Raw genomic sequence first — 23,542 nt, 5'->3', positions numbered from 1 at the left:
GTGGTATCAAGCTTTTGGGATTCAAATACTAGTTCATGGAATTTAGTGTTGTTAAGAGCTTTGAAAGGGGAAGAAGTGGAGGAATTTTCTACATTATTATCAGCAGATACAATAGATAGCAGATTTTGGAGTCTTGAACCTTCTGGTTTGTTTACAATTGCTTCATTAAGAAGATTTAGTTCAAATGCATCGATGCCCAAGGAATTATTTGCTGCTTTATGGAAAACCAAGAGTCGAAGAAGGGTTAATGTGTTTTGCTGGATTCTTTCTCAAGGAAAGTTGAATATGGCTGAAATTATTCAGAAGAAGTCTCCTTCTGCTGCCCTTCTTCCCTCTTTTTGTTGCCTCTGTACAAAGAGGGGGAGGATCATGACCATCTATTTTTTCATTGCTCCTATGCCTCTAACTGTTGGAATCTGTTATTTCATCAATTCAATGTGGATTGGTGTTTTGATCTCAAGTTTAAAGCTTCACTTTACTCTCCTTCTATGATTTATGCTAATCGGAGAGCTTTTATTAATTATGTGTAATTTTGTTATTTACATTTTTCATTTTTCACATTCTTTTTCACTCTTTCGGGAGTTTGTATCCTTGAACACTTGTATTATCTTTTCATTATTTCAATGACAAGTTGTATCTTTGTTAAAAGCATCTTTATGGGGGTGGAGAGATCCAGGGAGTTTATTTGGGAGATTGATCGGTTCAATACTTTCTTGTAGGGGTTGGGGTTGGCTTTGGAGTTATTTTGTAATTATCAATTAGGTATTATTCTTATAAATTGGAGTCCATTTCTTTCGACAGGCCTCCTATTGTAGGCCAATTTTTTTGTATGCCTTGTACATTCGTCTTTTTTCATTTTCTCAATGAAAAGTTCAGTTTTCCATTAAAACATATATATATATATATATATATATCATAAGTATGTATATATATGTGGCAAGTATACTGTATTGACAAGTATATATCTCAGTTATAAAATGTTGGATTATATGCTTTGTCATAATCTAAATGACTGTGGAGTTGCACAAGTTACGAAGTTTTAGTTGTTACACCTTATAAATGCCACTCTCACCAATCTACCCATTTATTACCTATCCCTTTTCTCCATCCCTGTGAAAACCCCTCCCCCCCAGCCTTTGCCTAAACTCGTCCTTTCACGCAAAGGCTGAAAAAAAAATTGCCTTGGAGCTTGATAGAACAGTGAGGAACTTTTGTGGACGGGACCAACAGATAAAAGGGGTCTTAGCCTGGTTAAATGGGATCATGTCCAGAAACCCATAAAGGATGGTGGTCTGGGTATCATCAGTTTCAAAACTAGAAACAAAGCTCTGCTGACAAAACGGAATTGGAGGTATCTTACCAAAGAAACAGCCCTATGGAGACGATTTATTGCGGGTAAATATTGCATTTCTGACTTCCGCAGCCCTTTGTGCAACACTACTGCCAGGCGCCCTTCGAGAGACATAGCCAAACACAACTCCATGATCTAGGACAGAATCTCTTTCCGAATGGGTGATAGCTCTCTCCCACTATTTCAGAAAGACCCTTGGATCAACAATGAGCCTTTATGGCACACATACCCCCTTCTTTTTGCTCTTCACTCCAGAAAATCTGGCCATATCAAGGATTTCTGGTCAATGGAAACAAACTCCTGGGATATCTGTTTTACTTTTCGCCGAAATCTAAAGGATGCAAAGATTATCGAACTAGCAACTCTTTTATACAGCCTCTCCTCCCAACGACCTTCTTTGAACAAAGATATCATTGATACGGCCCGTTATAAAATGTTGGATTATATGTTGAATGCAGTTTAAGCTAAACTAATAGATTTACTTTTGTTGGATATTTTCCCCCATGAGTCAGTTATAAAATGTTGGATTATATGCTTTGTCGTAATCTAAATGACTGTGGAGTTGCACAAGTTACGAAGTTTTAGTTGCTACACCTTATAAATGCCACTCTCACCAATCTACCCATTTATTACCTATCCCTTTTCTCCGTCCCTGTGAAAATTGCCTTGGAGCTTGATAGAATAGTAGAATAGTGAGGAACTTTTGTGGAAGGGACCAACAGATAAAAGGGGTCTTAGCCTGGTTAAATGGGATCATGTCCAGAAACCCATGAGGATGGTGGTCTGGGTATCATCAGTTTCAAAACTAGAAACAAAGCTCTGCTGACAAAATGGAATCGGAGGTATCTTACCAAAGAAACAGCCCTATGGACATGATTGATTGCGGCTAAATATCGCATTTCTGACTTCAGCAGCCCTTTGTGCAACAATACTGCCAGGGGCCCTTGGAGAGACATAGCCAAACACAACTCCATTATCTTGGACAGAATCTCCTTCCGAATGGGTGATGACTCTCTCCCACTGTTTTGGAAAGACCCTTGGATCAACAATGAGCCTTTATGGCACACATACCCCCTTCTTTTTGCTCTTCACTACAGAAAATCTGGCCATATCAAGGATTTCTGGTCAATGGAAACAAACTCCTGGGATATTGTTTTCGCCGAAACCTAAAGGATGCAGAGATTATCGAACTAGCAGCTCTTTTACACAACCTCTCCTCCCAACAACCTTCTTTGAACAAAGATATCATTGTATGGAAGTTGGAATCGCACGGCATTTTTACCCCCAGCTCGCTCGTCAAAGACCTCCTAAGCATCACTGTGCCAACAGCCCCAACAGACTTGTACCAAGCTATCTGGGAAGGTTCTTATCCAAAAAAGGCCAAATTTGTCCTCTGGGAAACTAGCCTTCATGCTCTAAACACCCACGACAAGCTCTAGAGGCATATGCCATATATGGCTCTATCTCCATTCTCCCTGGTGGTGCCCACTCTGCAAGCTACAGAGTGAATCCATTGGGCATATTTTCCTCTCTTGTCACTATGTTACAGCCCTGTGGAACAGATTTTTGCCCCTATTTGGCTGGTCGGTCCCTCTCCCACAGGACATGTCTCTCCTTGGCCACCCTTTAAGAAAGAAAAAGGCTGCCTCTGGAACCTCTTCATCCGGGCCCTGTTGTGGACTACTTGGACAGAAAGAAACTGACGGATATTCCAAGAATAGGAACGCTCTCCTCGTGCTACTTTTGAAGCTATAGCTTTTTTGGTTATTAATTGGTGTAAATGTTCTCCCATGTTTCACTCTTATAGCTTTGCTTCATTAATTACCAATTGGAGAGCTTTTTTGGGAACCACTATGGGGTTCTCTCCCTCCTTTTGTATTCCTCTTTCATTTCATCCAATCAATGAAATTGTTTTATTTTCTAAAAAACCCTCGCAATGGGAGTTACTAATATATATATTATTTTTTAATATGGGAATTCTTTGACGGCTATTGTTCTTGCATTTTTTGACTGGTTCTAGATTCTGTTATTTTATTTTGGACCTTGAGGTGGCCCTAAGCTGCATTAAATTTTTGTAGTTTTCAATTAATTGTAGATTGGCACAGTTTACCAAGTAAATAAATCTTCTCTAGTGTATTATGTGACATTTTTTGTGGTTTAATCAATTTCTCTGTTCTATAGATTTCTTATGCTTCACTTTTATATTTTGCTTTGAACTGCCATTTACAGGAATCCCAGGCTGTGCGAAGTCTGCTCTTTGCAGGGAGATACTCAATGCTCCGGGAGGACTTGGAGATGATCGACCAGTCAAGAGTCTAATGGGTGACCTGATCAAAGGTAATGATGATAGATGATTTTCTTTTGACTTTTTACAGTTTTTAAGCTAGCTCCCAATCAGCAAAACCAGCCAGCAAACCAGCAATCCTATGATAGATCCCCGGTCATTAAGCAATATGTAAGGAGGAAGGGCAAGAAGGCTAGAGATTAGACTCTTGTGGGCCCGAGTTAGTTAGAGGGTAAATTGGTCACTTAAAAGGGTATAGGGTGGTTATATGAGCTGCTGTAATAGGGGGGTGGGTATCTTTTGGCTGAGTGTTCATTGTGAGGAATTGTAGGAGAGACTAGGGAGCTCTCGAATTCTCCCTCAACCTGTAAATTCCCCTCTTATACATAAATAATAGAGCAGAACTCTATCATCCTACTGCTCCTAAAGCTTAAGAAAAAACCCTTGTGCAGCTCCAACAGCTGAAGCACAATAAAAAAAACCAATTAGCATTCATAATAACCTTGAAAAGCTATCAGAAAAGAGCTGAATCTTTCCACTTCTAAGAACTTCTTGCCCTTCTGAAATTTGATTCTGCAGATTGGAATTGCTTTTCTCTCTCGAAGCCCAATCACTACCTTTTAGGGAAAGGAAAATTTTTCCATTAATAAAAAAAATTGTACAATAAGTAAAAATATGAATGTATTGCATTGAAAATATAGATTCGACTAAAGATAGCTTTATATTATTCAATTGATTATTCAAACGATGCTTATGATATGGAAAAAAGTCGGAATTATTCAGTGATCTTTCATGTTTGGCATATCGTGAGCATTGCAAATCTCAAATGGTCTATTTTGGTGTTAGCAGGGAAAACTTTGGTTTTTTTTCTAAAAAGAAATTGTTAGAACAGTAGAAGTTGAGAATGGAAGACTGCCATTTCAGTCCAATTAATTATACAGATAATTAGTTAGTGTTAATTATTTGGTCTAGGTAATCTGAACATCTTGCTGCCGTTTTCATATTTTGCCTTTACGTATTGAGTTCAGAAGAATGTAATTGCTGCTGGAGATTTGCACATTTTTTAATGTCCAAAATTATTGATTAAGAGTTCTAGGCAGATAACTTTGGCCGATCAACTTGTTTCATATATATTTAATATATACAGGAAGATATTGGCAGAAGGTTGTTGATGAGCGTAGGAGAAAACCGTACTCCATAATGCTTGCAGACAAAAATGCACCAAATGAAGAAGTGTGGAGACAAGTAATATTCTCGTTCTTTACTTAAATAGTAAACACTGATCCAGTGAACAACCATGGGGAACATAAAATGATGGTGACTATTACTAGCTTTTCTTTCATTGAATAATTTGGTTACAAATTCAATCCCCTGCTTAGGTATATCGCTTCAGTATTTAAGCATTTTACTGTATCTATTATCAACTTGAGGAAGTGGCACTTCAGATGATTAAAAGTCCCCAGAAGAAAGTTGGGCGTGTCCTTTGAGTGCTCTAGTTGCTGCTTGTGATACCTTGTTTCTCTGTAGCCTTCGAGAATGACTATTTCAGGAATATGCGTCTTTGGAACTTGTGGAGCTAGTATTTGATTTTAATTTATGATGAAATTCTTTCATTCTTTTCATGTTAGCTTAATCCAACTGTTCCTTGAACTTTCTTTCCAGTTTTATAGGCATTTTTTCCACTGATAAACCTTAGAGGTGATCTACGATTTTGGTATTTGTTTTCATTGTATCAATCCAACAGCTTTTTCATTCTTCCAGCGTCTGGATGTTTTCATGGTATGTTTTGAACCTAAGAAGCACAGACACGGATACCGAGACGGGTATATGTTAATTTTTTAAAAAGTAGGACACGGACACGTTGGGGGCACATTTTTTTTTAGAATATGTGTATTATGAATATGATATATTTAATATTATCCTATCCCACCAAAACAAATATTAATATCAATAAGTAAAGAAGATCCTACTCAAGGTTACTGTTGCGGAGTGCATAAACCTTAAAAAAATGAATAAATATTTTCTCCTTTTTAAAAAATGCTGGTGTAATTGGAAAAATCCACCCAGAAGTAAAATCTCACGAATCCCACTAAGGAGATAAGTACTAGAAGTACCTATGAAAAATTTTCAACCCACAAAAATAAACCAGAATGGGATTTGGAAAAATCCCACTAAGCAAAAATTCCACTAATCCCACTCGGAAGATAAGTGCTAGAAGTACTAAGATGAATCTTCTACTGAAGGCGACCACTAGCAATTTCTGTTCTGACTTTCTCCCTCCCTCATGCGCTCTCTTCCTCCCCCTGCTTGAGATATCAAGCGAAGTTTAGGTTCAACCAAAGCTCCACTGCAACAACAAAGTTTCTTTTGTGTGATTTTCCTTTAAGGAGATAAATTACATTTCGCTCTCCCTTAATCAATTCTTTTAGAGTGAGTTTTAGGGTTTAGACCTGCCCATCATTTTTTTTAAATCTTTCTTCACAAGGAAAAATATGTTTGGGTCATCAGCCGTGTCCTTGGGCATGTCCGAACATGTCTGGACATATCCGAAATTACAAAAAAAAAATAATAATAATAATAATAATAATAATAATAAAATACTTTTTTTTAGGTGTTGGGCACGTGTCTGAGAGAATTTACATCCTGATGGACCCTTAGTTCTTGCCATCAATTTGATCCTTGGAATAAAAAAGGTGAACCTATTTCATAAATTTCATTGATAGGCCGCTTTTATTATAATTAACGTCACCTTTTTAGGAGGAAATTTAAAAGTCATCCAACCTATTCAAGTTGGTATATGTTATAATTTGGTTACAGTTTTTTTCAATTTTTTTTTTATAGGAAATAATTTTATTGATGATATGAAATGTTGCAAAAAGGAGAACTCATCCAAAGGATTACAACAAATTATGAGAGATTTTTCCAATTTGACATTTCAATACATTAGTTACTTCATTTTCTTATAGAATTGAGTGTTTAGCACAGGATATGTCAATCACAAAATACAATGACCGTGTTTCCTATTTTATGCTATATTTTGTATTTTGAAAATAATTGGCTATACTATGTGGCTATTTACGGAAAAGGTCCAATCTATTTTGTGAAGGGAGAGGCCAAAACGTAGTATTAGTTTCTGAAGATGAGTGTGTTTTTTGACTTGTTATAAGGAATTCTAAATTTGTGCAGATTGAAGATATGTGTCATAGCACAAGAGCCTCTGCAGTTCCAGTTGTACCTGATTCTGAAGGTTATTATCATCAGGATGCTTCTAATGTTCGGTTCCTTGTCCTATGATATGTTGAGAGAAGTTTTTATTTTAATTGCTTGAAAATTGTTTTAATCAACACCAAGTCCATTGACCATACTAATGGCGAGTTTGTCAATTTGGGATGACTTTCTGAAAAACGTGCTTTTAAAGCAATCCAGGCTATTTACCGATGTGAAAGTAGAGAAAATCAGGAATGTATCTTGAACATGACTGATGCTATCTTAAAGCAAAGAGAGAAGATACCTAAGGATCCTATAACCATTGAGGAAAAAGAAATAAAGGGAAATTATGGCAAGCATGACTGATATGAATATGAAGGAAAGTAAAGAAAATCAGGAATGGATCTGGAAGAAAGCATGGCAACTGCCTCTAGCAAAGACTCAGCTTCCAACTCATTTTACCATGCTATTGTGTTTTTTCATGGAATTTGATTGGTAGATTCGAAAATTTGTTGTATGTTGATTCCCTTGCCATGTCTTTCTGTTAAAAGAGAATTGTGCCTATTGACATCATATATACCTTTGCTGGAAACAGTTATTTTTGTTCGTCCACGCTCACAGAATAATTCATTCTCATTTATGACCTGCTGAATTTGCAGGAACTGATGGTAACCCCTTCTCTCTTGATGCACTGGCTGTCTTCATGTTCCGTGTGCTGCAAAGAGTTAACCATCCAGTATGTGCTCAATGTTGATACTTCAAACTGTAAAAATACCTTGTTTATCATTATAGATTAGGTTGTTCTCTTTCTAATAATTCTCCTATTGCTCTCTAATTCTGAAGGGAAATCTCGACAAGGCATCTCCTAATGCAGGCTATGTCCTACTAATGTTTTATCACCTTTATGAGGGCAAGGTGTGAACACTTCTCATCACTTCATTTCATGCTGGGTTTCACTTTTAGTATCTTGATTATTTTTCTTCAATGCTTTCAGAGTCGCAGAGAATTTGAGGATGAGCTTATTGATCGATTCGGGTCTCTGGTAAAGATGCCATTGCTGAAATGTGATAGGTATAATAACTCATCCTCAGCACTGGTCTTATTTTCATTACTTCTCCATCCCCATCTTTTATAATCTCTTTGCAGTTTATTCCTTTAGTTTTGTCTTAATTGTGCCTACTTTTTATGATTATTTCTCTATGCCTAGTTTTGTAGTTGGTCTGGTTTACCGCGCAGGCGCATCTAATATTTTGGTGTTTTTGGACTGCAGGAGTCCCTTGCCTGATAATTTGAAGACTATTTTAGAAGAAGGATTAAGTCTGTATAAGCTCCATACTAGTAGACATGGAAGGTTGGTGGCTTGTACGAATTTATATATGTCACTTCTAATGTTGGCTAAATATACCACATCTTTTCAAGTATTTCTCAATTTGTTCCCCAATCTTTTAAAATTTTCAATTTTATCCTAAATGTATCACTAATTAGATCATTCTATTAGAAAAATTGTTAAACTTTGTTTTCAAATCGTTGATCTAACCTTAATTTATTGTTTTGCTGACATATTTGAACAATGGGATATGTAACTACTTGACACACTAAGCCTAACTCACCCATTCGCGAAATATGACACACCCATCAACAAAATTTATTTCTTCAAGTGGCATCCCTATGTGTCCTTCAATGACAAATCACAAATCAGCTTTCTGTTAGTAAATTTTAACAGCTTTTTTCACCAGAGGACTTATTTGATATTTTTTAACACTTTAAGGGTAAAATTGAGAATTTTAAAACATTAAGGATCAAATTGATAAATACCTAAGATATTAGGGACCAATTGATATATTTAGTTTAGCCTTTAATGTTTAACTTTTTTGGCTGGGATGTTTCTAGCATGGAAACATTAATAGCTGATCTGCAATGTGATTTGTTATCAGCCACATCTTATGCATATCTCTGGAACTTTTTACAGGGCGGACTCTACTAAAGGTTCCTATGCAAAAGAATGGGCGAAATGGGAGAAGCAATTGCGAGAAACTTTGTTTGGTAACACTGAATATCTCAATTCTATTCAGGTGTATTTTCTTCTCTTTAAAAGAAGCCACATTTTTTTGTCCATGCATCAAACTCAATTTCGTTTGTAATTATGGACGCTTTTAATGAACATTTTATATTATTTTATGTTTTTTTAATAAAATTTGAGATTTCAGCTAAATTTCAAACACTACAAAGCTTAAATTTAAAAATCAGTTTCTATTTTACCTTTTTTTTTTTTGGGGGGGGGGGAAGCAAAAATTATGTTTCTGGTTGTTAAAATTTGATTAAGATTTCACAGACGATTCAAAACATAAAAACAATGCTTATTTTTCAAAGGTAGAAAAATGTCGCGAAATGCAAATTATAGTGTTAATAGTTTTTCAATTAAAACCTTGATAAATCTATCAATGTCAATTATTCAGGTTCCGTTTGAGGTTGCTGTTCAAGATGTGTTGGAGCAATTAAAGAAAATTGCGAAGGGTGACTATAAAACCCCTATTTCAGAGAGGAGGAAGTCTGCAACCATAGTGTTTGCTGCAGTCAGTCTTCCTGTGCAGGAGATTCAAAATCTTCTTGACACTGTAAGTGAATATGTCTAGGAACCTCTCGTACTCTCAAACCACCAGGTGGCCCACAGAGGTTTTTTAACTTCGAAAACTAAACTAATTACTAAACTCAAAAGCTTAACCTAATAGGTTATAGTATATTTAATCTTTTATGAACATTCTTCATCTTCACCCTCCCCTTCACTTTGGGTTTGGAAATTAGTCTAAGACCAAAGTGACTATTAAGAGAAAATGAGAGTTCGATTCAAAAAAATTTTATTTTGGTACCTAGTTGAACCAATCTTGAAACCAAAAACTTAAGCTAATAGGTTATACAGTGGATTTAATCTTTCATGCATATTCTTAATGTCTTTTTCCATGTAGTTTGTAAATTAGGTCATGGTGAGATTATCAAATATCTAGATCACTGTCAGCTTCCCTTTCAGTTTTATTTGTTTATGTTCTGCAATAACGTTGCAATAAATCATATTAAAAATATCATTTGAATTGTTATGCATTTTTTATCTGTAATTTCATCATATGAACAAATCCCACTATGTGAATCGATACGTTTACCATGTTTATGGTACAGTTGGGCAAGAAGAATCCCCATGTTGAATCCTTCCTTAAACAAGACTACAAGGATTATACACTTAAAGCGGCTCATGTCACACTCGCACACAAGAGAAGCCATGGTGTTAAAGCTGTAGCCGATTACGGTATTTTCCAAAACAAAGAGGTTCCGGTTGAGTTGACTGCCCTACTTTTCTCAGATAAAATGGCTGCCTTTGAAGCCCACCTCGGCAGTGTCGAGGATGAAAGAGTGGTTTCGAAAAATGAGTGGCCCCATGTAACATTATGGACTAGAGAAGGGGTTGCAGCAAAAGAGGCCAACACATTACCACAGTTAGTTTCAGAGGGAAAAGCAACTCTTGTTGAACTCAATCCTCCCACTATCATATCAGGCACTGTGAAATTCTTTTAGCCTTCCTCCATTTCTCTTCATTATCAGGTTGATATGACACAGAAATAAATGGAACGGAAAAATTCCCAAGGCATAAAATTTGGTTGCTGAGGTTTTAGATGCAGGTAATAAGAAGTTTTGTAGAAAGTCCTCTTATGACAAAATGTTGGATGTATAGCCACTTTGATCTTCCCGTAACGGTATGATTAAATTGGAAATTTTGTCTATTAATAATATGGGTTTTATTTGAAAACATTTGAAAGAGCATTTTGTAGTTTTGAGATGATGGAGGATTATTTTTTCCCTCGAGTTTAGATGGTTGATAAATTAGATGAACAGGCATGAGCCTTGATATATAAATCCTGTAGTTCTTGTTCATTTTTGTTTGTTGCTTTGTAAGATAATGTTGGGAGAAGAGAATCTACACCAGGATGGGCAGTGCCATTATCGAGTTCGAGTTCGATGGATCTATCGAGTTAAATTAAATGTAGCAGCAGAAATCGATAGATGTATGATTTAGTTTTTCACACCAAAAGAAATGGCTAATCATACGAGCAACCTATGAATTATAACTTACTATTTCATTGTTTAAGATGATACTCGTATTGTCTTGGCCTTGACCTCTCCCATTTATATTTTAAATGAACTAATTTGTATTATTGAAATGAAATATGAGATTATAGACCAATTGTGTCGAAATTATTTCAAAACAAATTGGCTAGAAAAGCTCCCGTAGTAGTAAACTTTATTGAAATCTCTGAGATATGTTTTCTATCTTCTAGAATTCTGTTTTTTTCAGCAAATACATTAGGAACCTTCTAAAGTCAAATTGAGCCACAAATGCCTAGGTTTGGAATTGATTCCATTTCCACTCACTAAATATAATCAGAGAATTCTTTGCCGAGAATATAAATGGAGAGTTATTTCTATTGAAAGGTATCAAATTTTCATATAGATTCAACCTAACATTTCGCATCCATCGATATTTTCATTGGCGTTGCTATAAAATTGAGAGGGGTTTATCAAGTACTAGGATCCCAATTCCGAAGATTTAACTCCTAAAAAATTGTTCAAAAATTGTTCTATGGAGTTTGAAAACAATAGTCAACATCAATACTTAAATCTTTGCCGCTACTACATAAAATTATCTTTTCATTGTTTCTTTTTTAGTTCAACAATATGTAAGAGTAAAAACTCAAACTTTTGATTTTTTGGTAACGATATATGTCTTTAACCAGTATGTCTTTAACCAGTTGCACCCTACGATTAACCTATAAATATATAGTTATGGTCCTCAATACACCATGTTTCTTGAGCCTCTTGTTCTCCATCAAACAAAGAGTATTACCCATACCACAACTTCTCAATTCATGGTAATCTTTCTAATGGTTTAAGGTAATTTTAATCTCTTTATAGATTTTTGTTTTCTTGCACTTAAACCTTTGGTCTTGATTGTTCTGAAATTTATGAATTTTATTCTAGAATAATCATGAATTAGGATTTATCTAATTTTTCCAACAAGTAAAAATAATATAGAACCTTTATCAACTACACTACGAGAACTAGTATATATGCATACATTACCTCAAATGAAGCTCAACTTCAATTTTTCATGTTATAAAATACAAATTCTTCTCGTTAATGTAATTAGGCTTATTGCTACTTAAACATCCTCATCATGTGCCCTTCTTGTTGGTTCAGCCACAATTTTAACTTCTTAATCCAAATCTACAAAATTAGATAAATTTGTTAGAACAACTGCATTACATGTGCAAGTTATACTATATTCCAAATGGGTGGCATATTTGTAGAAAACATTTCCAAAAATAACTCAACATTTTATATCTCCATAACTAATAATAGATTTTGGAATTCCACACAAAAAGCATAACTTCTCTAAAACAAAAGTAGATTTGATTAATATGTAAGTATCATTTGGTTTCCTCTACAGAATCAAATGTCAATTTTACTAAAGAGATCTACAATAATAAGAGCACACTAAGGTTCTAAGAAATGTGTTAATCCTTAAAAAATTATTTCATAAGACAATAACAATATGGATGTGCAACCACATCACCCAATCCACCAATAAACTGAGCTACCAAATACTGTTGGCTTTCCAAAAGATTGGTTCTTGCCCCGAGCCGATGGAACTCCTCAGTATAATCGGCAATTGAACAAGTCCTTGATGGCAATTTTGATATTGATTATATAAAATATGTTCAAAATTGACGGGAAGGAACCGTTACCTCATTAGTCTTTTCATAAGTTCCCAACTCCGAATAGGCCGCTTACCATACCTTTGACGATTGACCTCTAATTGATCCCACCAAGCAAAGACACCACCTTTAAGTTTAAAAGCAACGAGGCGTACCTTTTTATCTTCCGGTGTGTTCATGTATGAGAAAAAATTTTCCACATTCCAAACCCACTCCAAGAACCCCTCAATTTCCATTTTGCCGCCGAAGGTAGGTAGGCAAATTTTCATTTTGAAATGGTGCATCTTGGTGCCTATTCGGCCTCCTTTGAAATTACCGTCGATTGTCATCCATCTCCAAGTAATCTTCTTCTTCGTCGCTGGAGAAATCCAACAAAAGATCTTGACGTCTTTGAAACAAAGGGTTGTGATTGACTTCTTGGAGGTGATGACGATAATCTTGACACAATCTTGGACCCCTATTGTAATCTTGCCCTCTTTCTTGATGGAATCTTGGAGGTTCTGCAGGTCTTTCTTGAATGCAATGCGAATACCCTGTCAATCATCCTCCCTTACATCTTGGTTGATTCTTGGGTGCAGAGGTTGAGTATTCCTTGTTGGACTCTGTCAATCATCCTCCCTTACATCTTGGTTGATTCTTGGGGGCAGAGGTTGAGTATTCCTTGTTGGACTCTGATTTGTATTCAGCGTTTTCAATTGCTGATGTATAATCTCCAGTATTTGCTTAATCTCACCTACATCACTTTGTAAATTCTTGATCTCTCCATCGACCAACTGCAAGCGTTTGGTGACTGCCCGTGGTGAGAATGGCTGACTGCTCTGTTTTTTTGTTGGTTATGGTTTCTTTCCTGCCATCGAGTGCTCAGAAATTCTTTGGGAGCTCTGATACCAATTTGATGGAGACTTAGGAATAGTAAGAAATCTCAAATCTATCTTTATTAAAGGAAGATAATCCCTATTTATAGAGGGATGCAAGCTAACAAACTAATAGTAACCTGTAGTTACTACACAATAAAAAAGACTTACAACTATAAGCTAGTCTTTATGACTTGAAAAAAAGGTCATATAACTATAAGCTAGTCTTTATGATTTGGAAAAAAGGCCATATACCACGACATCAAACCCCATCCCCTCCTAGCCATTAAATTCATAGTCGAATCATAAATTTTAATTTCTATCTCATATATCACCAATAGTATAGAACTATCAACCACATTGTTCCAACCCGTCAAATAACTTCTCATCAAGTTGGATGTCTTCTCACCAAGTTTTCTACGTCTCAATTAATGTGGCCAGTAAAATCAGGATGTAATCTAATCTAATATTTTATTCCAGCCAAAAATATCAAGAACTCTATGTATGTCAATCAAATTATTGTCACAAGGAATCAGGTGTACATAATTTATTGTTTTCAAAAACAATTCATCTGTAAAACTTTAGTCCTTATAGATTCTCTCCTGTTTCTATATTTTTCCTAAACTATTGCAAATCTTCATTACTTCCACATAATTCAGATAGACTAAATGAAATAATCTTTCCTCATACAGCCTTTAAATGACATGTTTCTAAAACGAGCATTATCCTTTGGACTAGTATCAGGGATAATCCATGGCAAGGAGCGTTCCTTGACACAAACTGTACTTGGATGACTTTCTTTACTGGTTACTCAAGCAAAAAAATCAATGTTAAATGAACTCAGCTCACAGAAGTACTTTTGTTTTTTTGGATATCCATGAGTGTTCAGATCAGCTTGCGGGCATCTCGAGAAATCTCACTAGACAACCGTCTGACCCTACTACATTCGATCGCCTAAGTAACTCGTAGGATCCACCATGTGCAGAAGTACCTTGAACTTGATGGGACAAAGCCATAAAGGGATCACGAGCTTCTTTTGGTGAAGATATCTTGTTAAAGGGCCCTACTCTAACTCCCTTTTGGATCTCAGCTCCCACAAAGACGGCTCCTTCACATGAGAATACACCTGTAACATGAATAGAAATGAAGGCATGAGAGATCACACCGGCAGAGTACAGTTGAATTCACGAACTAAGTCAAAGTGCTTCAAGTTCAAGTACTGTTTAGAATTTAAAGTTGTTCAAGATAAAAGGATTTATAAGTTATTAAAGAAGTTTCAAGAAGCTCACCCCACTGATTAACAAATATCTGTAGAATTTATAAGCCGTGTAGCGACAATAGATATGCACCAGCTGTCGCTCCAGTACAATCTTCTCAATTTATAGCTTTATGAGGCAAGGCATCTGGATAAATCAGAAGTTTTTAGTAAATGGCACCAATACGTCTTGGGGATATGGGATTTGAACCTCCGACATCAAAGAAAGGAGTACATGTCAATTACCGTTCATGTTGGCAAATGACAGCAGTAAGTCTTAGACCTTCAATTGATAGAGAACTACAATTAGGGACGTGGAGAGAGCGAAATGGGGTGCTTTTCTATCTTCCTCATCTGAGTTCTAATGTGAAATGTCGCGATCCTGTCTTCCTAGATCGCACAGTGCCATAACTCCACCTCAACAACAGCCAGCCATCAATTTAAATTTCCATAGTCATCTTCAAGCACATAGCAAAGTTTCCTATAAGTATGTCCATCCACAAGATCCTTCTCTTGCAATTCCCTCAACAAATTTGTGGCTTCTCCCACCCTCCCTTGCCTGCACATTTCATCTAATACCGTCCTATACGTAACAAAATCAGCTGACCTTCTATTACCAATCATCTCCCACAAATAATTAACTGCTTCTTCAACCTCTCCATTGAGAGCCATAGCATTCACAATTGAATTATACGATATACTACTCGGGACGAACCCCTTTTCCTTCATTTCATTGCACAACTCCCTTGCATTATCCGTTCGTCCTTGTGCACATAACCCATGAATCAAATAATCATAGGAAAATGAATTTGGGAGGCTGCTATACACAACACCCATTTGGTGAAAAATCCTCAGAGCATCATTGATATGCAAGGAAAGCACATACCCCTTAATCATACAATTCAAAGTGAATATGTCAGGTTCAATCCCATCATTCACCATTTGCCTGAACAGACATCTAATGGTCTCCATATACATATGGTTTATATAAGCATTACGACCCCGACTTAAGAATGCAGTAAAAAGAAGATTATAGGTTCTAATTGAAGGCCTACAGTTCAAGTTTCTGTTGTTCTGCATATGCTTAAATATATTAATAGCTCTAGTCAACTTCCTCGCCTCAGTGAAGAAATAAATCATAGTATTGTAAAGAGTCTCAGAACCAATAGAAGGAACAGCAAGCACCTGGTTCACAACATCATCCATTTCCTCGAACATTTTGGCCTCACCCAGCTTCTTAATTGTAATCTCATATGTGGAAACATCGTGTCTGAACCGAGGCTGCTGTGAGGCCCAATTGAACAGCTCAAAGCACACCATGGGATCTTCCTGGAGAGAAATGACATTACAGAGTTCTTCGGGGCTAAATCTTGGAGGGATTTGGGAAACTGCCGCCTGAAATAGGGTTTCGTCCAGTGAAGGTTTGATGCTGGATTTCAATCTTTTGCTCGCCCTCCTCCTGAAGGATCTTGAAGGTGCCCTACTTGAGAAGAAATTCAAACGAAATTTTGTAAAAGAGACGACGGGAACCGGGCAGTTTCGGATTTGAGATAAAAGGAGAAAACTTCTGCAATTACCATGATTAGAATTCAACAAACTTGAATGGGTTGAAAATGTTCTGAGAGAAACGAAATGGGGGTTGGATAAATTCGAGTTACGGAGGTGGTTGATGGAAATCCTTGAGAACTGAATGCGAAGGAGGTTCATATTATTGAAAACAAGGAAAACGAAGAACAGAAAAATCTAAATACAAAGGATATTGAAGTTTGAGAAATGATTCAGATTTCTGAAGATGTTGCTGCGATTTTTTGGTAGAGAAGAAGAGAAGAAACAGAATACAGTGACTGTCTACCGCCGTTTTTACGAGCAGACCGCCCTCTCAGAAATTGGATTTTTGGGTCGAAGGATTGGGGAATTTGAATTTGTCACCCCGGATTTTTGGGTCGAAGGATCGGAGAATTTGAATTTGTAATCCCTTCGATGATTGAAATGATCACATTTTCAAAAAATCTAATTTGTGACCCCTCCACCTCTTATTTATAATCCCTTAAATATTTTATTCATGGGAAAAGACGAATTTACTTTAATAAATGTGCATTTATGATTTCCACCTAACCATTTCACCAAACTGTAAACTCATATTTTACATATATTTGAATTTGTTAATATTTTACATTATCTAAAACTCACAGATCACGTTTTCAAAATCCGCTCAAAGCATCAACGTGTTTGATCTTTGTCCCCACACTATCCAAAATCATTTTCCCCACAATTTCACTTATGAAAGCTAGCTATGTTACCTTTACACAAACTTTTGTACTCTATAATTGTTGAACTTTATTGAAATATTTTCCCGTTAATGGGTTCAACTACTAGATTTTGTTGTTGACAAGGAAAAAAAATCAGATTGTTGTAATTACTTCAATCTCGGATCTATACCTTGTCCGGGATTGAATGTAAACAATCTCGATGCATCACGTATCGGGACTGTCTCGGATATATCTCGGACCTGTCTTGGTTCGAGACATGTCCTGGACTAATCTCGAAGCATATTTAGTTCGGGACATGTCTTGGATCAGTCTTGCTTCGAGATTTGTCCTGGACATGTCTCGGACCAAGACTGGTCCAAGATTCATCCGAGACATTTATTTTTTTTCTTAATTTTTGATATTTTATTTTTGAATGATCGATTTTCCTATCTCACTTAGTTTTATCTATTTGTCGGATGTCTCGTGTTTTCATAACATTTGGTGGAGAATGGAATGATAGTGAAAAAGATTATGTCGGCGGTCGTATGAAGGGATTGACAGTGGATAGTACAATCACGTACAGAGAATTTCTAGGTCACGTGTATAGATTGAGTAACATTAACCCCCTACAGTTTGATATTATAATTAGACGCATGCATCATTTTAAAACCAAAGTTTGTGTGATGGAAATAACTGATGACGATGACTTGCGTTTTTTTTTTACTGGTGAGGATGTATCTGAATTGCCTATATATATATCTAATGTGCCAAAGCAGGTACATGGGAATGAAACGTACATGCCTTCTTTCCCATATCATGTAGGCCAAAACGTGTCCTCGATTCCTATGTCTACAGCTTGTATTCCCCTATTCCAGAGACCCACATATCCTATAGTCTCATTTCCTTCCTCATCATCGAACCCCTCTTCTTCCCAATAGCCACAACCCTCCTACAGGCATATAGGTCATGATGTAGACGGTTTAACACCATTGGGGTCAGATGTTGTTCCATGTAATCTGGGAGATGATAGGGTGTGTGATTGGGATGTGTTGGGAGTATGGAATGATAACAAAGATGAAAGTGGTGAATCATATGACCCGTTGGCAGAGTCTGAAGAAGGACACTCTCAAGCAGAATATGGGAACGAAGAGCATGACGATGCACTTGATGATGAGCTTGAGCCTAATGTGGAATAGGTGCACACTGAGATTCGCAGGGATGAAGAAGTGATCCGGCCACTGGGATGTAATGGTCTCATAGGACACCCTAATGATGAGAAATTGCAACTCATAGTACAGTCTTCTGGGACAAATGATGTTAATGAGGGCGATGTATTTGATAATAAGAAGGAGTTGAGTTTGAAAATGCATTTAGTTGCAATACAGAAGAATTTTCAGTTTAAAGTAAAAAAGTCGACGCTGGAGCTATATATATTGCGGTGCGTTCATGCTGATTACACGTGAAGACTTCGAGCTACCAAGCTAAAGGAATGCACTTTGTTTAAGATAAAAAAAATAGTGTACTGCCCATACGTGCTATGGTGGGGCTTTAAAATATGATCATAGGCAAGCCAAAAGTTGGGTGGTAGGACATCTTGTGCAGGAGAAGTTCACAGACGTCTCCCGCACGTACCGAAGGACATTATACAAGACATGAGGAAGGAGTATGGTGTCAATTTTTAAGTTATGATAGAGCATGACGTTCTAGTGAAGAAGCACTCCGGCTTATTGGAGGTGATCCAGCATGGTCATATGGTCTACTTCCAACTTATGGTGAAGCTTTGAAAATCATGAACCTAGGTACTATTTTCGAATTAGAACTAGAAGGTGGCAAATATTTCAAATATGTATTTATGACATTGGGTCAATCGATTCGAGGTTTTCTGGGTTGTATTAGACCAGTGTTGGTTGTTGACGGGGCCCACCTAAAGGGGAAGTTCATAGGGGTATTATTATCAGCTTGTGGTGTCGATACGAATAACCAGATTTACCCAGTAGCATTTGCGATTGTCGACGGTGAGACGGTAGCATCATGGGTGTGGTTTATGACTCAAATAAAACGTGCACTCGCCGGAGTGGATAATTTGGTTTTCGTTTCTGATAGACATCAAACCATTTGCAAGGCAATTAAAACTAAAGTCCCCGGCAACGGCGCCAAAAACTTGACTGGGCGTTTATGCTGAACGCACGCGCTAAGCGTGGTAACAATTATATAGATGCAAGCGCACACCTGTCAGAGTAATATAAAATGGATGGAGTATCCAAGTATCGATCCTCAAGGACTTCTAAACAATTTCCAAACTCTAAAGTTTTAAAGAATAGTGAATGTTGGAATGAGTGATTCTTGTAAAATGGGAAGTGGTCACAAATAATGGTTTGGATTTGGGATTTGGACTTAGAATGATAAAACCTAGCCCGAACTACTTCAAGTTAGCCAACAAAGAATCAAGGACATGCTAAGGACAATATGCATTTTACTTTAGAAACCAACGACTACGCTTCTCACTTGACTTATGTCTAAGCAAGTTCAAAGTCCTAAGACATTCCCTAATATGTCTATTATGAGATATATCTTAGTTTTAGGATGGAAATAGTCGCAACCTCGGGTTAAGGTCCTATGTCTAGGCTACTTAAGCGGAACCCTTATGTCTAAGGCGCTCCTCTCCTCGGTTTAACCACTCAACAATGCAAATAAGCAACCTTTTCAGTATTGACTTGTTAAGACTTGCAGTGGCCTTCTCTAAATCCTAACTTTTTGGGAAAACATGTTGAGCAATGAATGGAAAGCAAAAACACTACTTCTTAGCAACCCTTTTTAGACATAAAAGGCTAACTATCCATAACCGGGCTAGAGACGGGAATTTAGAAAGACATATTGAAGAAAATACAGCAAGTAAAATGGTTGAATGTGGAATGCATGTGTGAAAAACAAAAGTTAACTAACGGAGAGTTTTTATCGGGATTGAGAGCTTCGCCCTTCTCTTTCAAGCAAGGGGGAGTGTCACGTGCTCTTTCCTCCAAAAACACAACTCTCTTAACTAAAAATAAAGTAAAGGCAAAGAGAGAATAAGCAAAGTGCTAGATTTTTATATATTTGAATAAGTAGAAAATGACTAAGTACAATTGGAAACAAAACAAGCTCAATAAAGGAATGTAAAGTACTCGGGATTTAAAAACCAAAAGCAACTAATGAAAGCAACTCAAAAGTACTTAGAAAGCAACAAAGAAACACTAAAAATGATCAAGAGAAGGAAGCAAGGCTTGATGATTTTGGTGGAGAAGTTGCTGGAATTTATAGCTGTGCAGAATTGGTTAGGTAGGTCCTAAAACGATGGTGAATCACCCATTTCCAACTCTTTTGACTGACCAAATCGTGCTCAAACTGATAGTGGAACACTTCTTCTACACGTATGCATCGGTTGGAACCACCAAAACGCATTGGAAGACGCGTTTCATTAAGGGCAAAGTTGGAAGAAAACCAGTTTTTCTGCAGGCTTCCCAGGCGCCTGGCGCCTCCCATGATGCTTTTTTCGTCCTTTTGCTTCTTTTGATTAATTTGCACTCCCAAATGGTCCTAAAATGTCATAAATACAATATAAGCCAACCACAAACCATAATATATGAATTTTGCATGAATTGGAACTCAAACGATCGAGAAAAATCCGAAACAAAGCTGAAACATTGTAAAAACAGCATCTAAAACCTTCTTTTTACGCATGTAAACAAGCGTAATCACATACCCCGGTGTACAGGAATATCTAGACGATATTGGGAAGGTGCGTTAGGCTCGTTGTTTCCAAACTCAATTGAGGTACACACAGATGATTACAAGTATCGCAGAGTCTGTAAATGCCTTCTTCAGGCACGCCCGTAAGTTCCCGGTTACCGCCTTACTTGACCACATTAGAGGTAAGTTACAAACTTGGTTTTGTGATTGACGGGCACTTGCAGCTTCCCGATCAACCACATTGTCCGACTATGCAGAAAACATGTATGTCAAATATTCGGATAGTGCGTGGAGATACGTTTAGACAACATTTTCAAGTTCCATTTCCAGGTACGGGATATCAACCTTAACGGGATTGTTGATTTGAACGTTGTGACGTGTAGTTGTCGGGAGTTTTATTACTTTAAGATTCCATGCTCTCATGCTATTACCGGGGCGACGATGTGAAATATAAATCCATACAGTCTGTGCGACGAGGCATATACGACGAACTCCTGGATATTGGTTTATGCAGAACCTATATTTCCAGTTGGACACGTCTCGACATGGAACAGTTCGCTAGAGTTTGTCAACATACCGGTGGAACCACCGAAGACTGTTCCAAGAGTTGGGAGGAGGAAGACAGCTAGGATTCCTTCCACGGGCGAGGTACGACAAACACGTAAGTGTGGTTGCTATGGTGCGTGGGGACATAATCGCAAAACATGTAGTGAACCCCTTACCACATTGTGAATGTATGCTTCTGTTGTTCATTTACTTTTAAACATGTATGAAGTGGATTTTAAAGAAATTAGTAAGGTAATTTATATTTCAAGAAACCAATCATGCATGCATGAATTTGCAACTCTATGTGTTCTACTACTATTATTATTATTGTGGGGATTGGATTCTATTATTATTGTGTGTTTCATGTATCATGCTACGAGAATGAAATACGAAATAGAAAAGAGAATATCAGAATTCCATAAATATTCAAAAAATGGGACGGCGCGCCCACATCTGTACAGTGTATTGACGCCTAAAGAGAAGGCTATATATCGTGGGATGACCACCGACCACTGGACGTGCTCCTTCTCTGTGACGAATACCATTGACGGCTTTTGTGAGTGCTGGTTCGACAGCCATTGGGCATTCGTTCTGCGGTCCCGAACTTGTATCTGGTACTTCACTAGGAATTTCCATTCCATTTGACGGGGTTTGAAATACATCCGGAATGGTTTGGTGGGGGGTGACAAATGTCCTGTGTATATATGCAATCTACACTGCAACTGGGGGGCATGTCTCCGATATTGAGTCGACACCCAAATGCCTCTGTGATTTCATCTCGATCTTTGTACTCTGCGTTGGGGGATCTCAGTCTAACGTTGGATACATCACGATGCTGTAACGACCCAACTCCGCATGACTGTTCGTCAACCCTGCCATTGTCATCCAAAACGTTCACTGCACAGTCATTGTCAATGCCACTCCGCGGCCTTGTTGATACAAATAAAGGGACCTTTGAAATCTGTTCCTAGAGTAAGGCGAATCAGAGGTCACGTCATCAGTTATGTACATCAATGGTGAAGTGCATGCCAATTTATATGGCACTCGTAAACGATATCGTAGTCGACCTCACTGACTTTCGTCACTTTGTATAACCACGCTTTTAATTCGTCGTACGTCACGATAGGAGGGACAATAATTCCTTTGAGATGACCATCTTTATACATATTTATACTGTCATCCCACATACCACCAAATCTCACGAACAGGCTCTTTCCACGTTCCATCCTACGAACAATACCAAACGAATAATAACATTAGGTTCATACATTGGATCAAGACGAAGAAGAAAAATATAACCAATACCTGCCCAAATTCCACGCTGATATTTGTCTCGCTATCGTTCTCGATCTAACTAGTTCTCGCACCAATTCTCGATCTAGCTAATTCTCTAAATAATTCTCGATCTCGCTAAACGTCGCTCTCGCTAATTCTCGATCTCGCTAGATCTGCTCTAGCTCATTCTATACGTCGTTAATTCTCGATCTCGCTCATTATCGAACTAAAACTCATAACAACTCTTTCGACACTAAACATCTAGATCTTCATAGATAGCTTCTTCTGGTTTGTTGTTGTCATGATGCATGCATGATTTTACATTAAAGCCACATTCTTTATCGTATATCCCATCCACGTGCTCCTCGTTCGTCAACGTACACAGACAATCACACAAAGAAAGGGATACATGTACATATATTCAGAAGATATATGAATAATGGTAGTTGCATTAATGGTGCGAGGATCATGCTCACTATTAATGAAGATGGAAGTAACTATGCGGACTAGTGCAATGAATGCTGAGAATGAATAAAAAAGTTGTAGTAGCCAGTAGGACCAAATAAACGAAATGACGAGCTTCCACGAGGCTTTGGATGGGTTAATGGGAATGAATGATATTTGTGAGTTTTTTTTTCTTCATCCTGTTGCATTCCATAATTCACCTTGCACCTCAATAAATTGAAGTAATGGGTTATCATTTTCACTGTGGTCGTCTTATTCAATCAGCCGCCCAGCATTAAATGCATATGACAAAATGGATTGTCATCTACATATGAAGTGTAATCGAGATCGAGAGCTGGAGACTGCACATCTAGATCGAGATGGTCTGCGAGTGATAAATGGCACATCTAGATCGAGATCGAGAGCGAGAGCGAGAATGATAATATAATAAGATGTGAAGTTGGGAGTGTAGATAGAGAGAATTGAACAGTGAGTTATTTGCATACATAATTGTCATTCAAAGAACGCTCTAACCACCCACAATTTGGTGGGAAACTGTTTCCTAAATAATGGTACAGTGACCTGTACA

At 37.3% G+C, this 23,542-nt stretch overlaps 2 protein-coding genes across 7 annotated transcripts in view; one reads left to right on the top strand and one right to left on the bottom strand.

The window, feature by feature from the left end:
- RNL (RNAligase) overlaps positions 1-10,763 on the top strand; it is a 52,473-nt gene extending 41,710 nt beyond the window's left edge. For all 3 annotated transcript variants that reach the window (XM_088121315.1, XM_088121314.1, XM_022302236.2), the window contains 10 exons: positions 3,581-3,688; positions 4,783-4,880; positions 6,822-6,882; positions 7,502-7,578; positions 7,686-7,757; positions 7,837-7,913; positions 8,113-8,193; positions 8,812-8,914; positions 9,299-9,457; positions 10,014-10,763. In XM_088121315.1, coding sequence (XP_087977441.1) covers positions 3,581-3,688; positions 4,783-4,880; positions 6,822-6,882; positions 7,502-7,578; positions 7,686-7,757; positions 7,837-7,913; positions 8,113-8,193; positions 8,812-8,914; positions 9,299-9,457; positions 10,014-10,406 — 1,229 coding nt within the window. In that variant the 3' untranslated portion in view covers positions 10,407-10,763. The remainder of the gene's footprint in view (positions 1-3,580; positions 3,689-4,782; positions 4,881-6,821; positions 6,883-7,501; positions 7,579-7,685; positions 7,758-7,836; positions 7,914-8,112; positions 8,194-8,811; positions 8,915-9,298; positions 9,458-10,013) is intronic.
- A 1,144-nt stretch (positions 10,764-11,907) lies between these two features.
- Positions 11,908-16,718, bottom strand: LOC111024542 (Tetratricopeptide repeat (TPR)-like superfamily protein). 4 transcript variants are annotated; one of them, XM_022302246.2, is made up of 3 exons: positions 14,748-16,718; positions 14,316-14,584; positions 11,908-12,113 (listed from the first exon to the last, which is right to left on the bottom strand). In XM_022302246.2, the coding sequence occupies exon 1, from the start codon at positions 16,418-16,420 to the stop codon at positions 15,149-15,151; it is 1,272 nt and encodes a 423-aa protein (XP_022157938.1). In that variant the 5' UTR covers positions 16,421-16,718; the 3' UTR covers positions 11,908-12,113; positions 14,316-14,584; positions 14,748-15,148. The 4 variants fall into 4 exon arrangements, with proteins under 4 accessions (XP_022157938.1, XP_022157936.1, XP_022157935.1 ...); XM_022302244.2 differs by lacking the exon at positions 11,908-12,113 and adding an exon at positions 12,278-13,485; XM_022302243.2 differs by lacking the exon at positions 11,908-12,113 and having other exon boundaries at positions 13,946-14,584; positions 14,748-14,861; positions 14,960-16,718.
- Positions 16,719-23,542: the final 6,824 nt, after the last annotated feature.

The sequence above is a fragment of the Momordica charantia genome (assembly GCF_013281855.1).
Source record: "Momordica charantia cultivar OHB3-1 chromosome 3 unlocalized genomic scaffold, Mcharantia_2.0 BLBB01000003.1, whole genome shotgun sequence".
NCBI lineage: Eukaryota > Viridiplantae > Streptophyta > Magnoliopsida > Cucurbitales > Cucurbitaceae > Momordica > Momordica charantia.
The sequence above is the reverse complement of the archived record's forward strand: the minus strand, read 5'-3'. Positions and strand labels throughout refer to the sequence as shown.

What these genes read in the sequence shown, in the direction of transcription:
- LOC111024542 (XM_022302246.2), bottom strand. Translation starts at nt 16,420, where the DNA reads ATGAACCTCCTTCGCATTCAGTTCTCAAGGATTTCCATCAACCACCTC.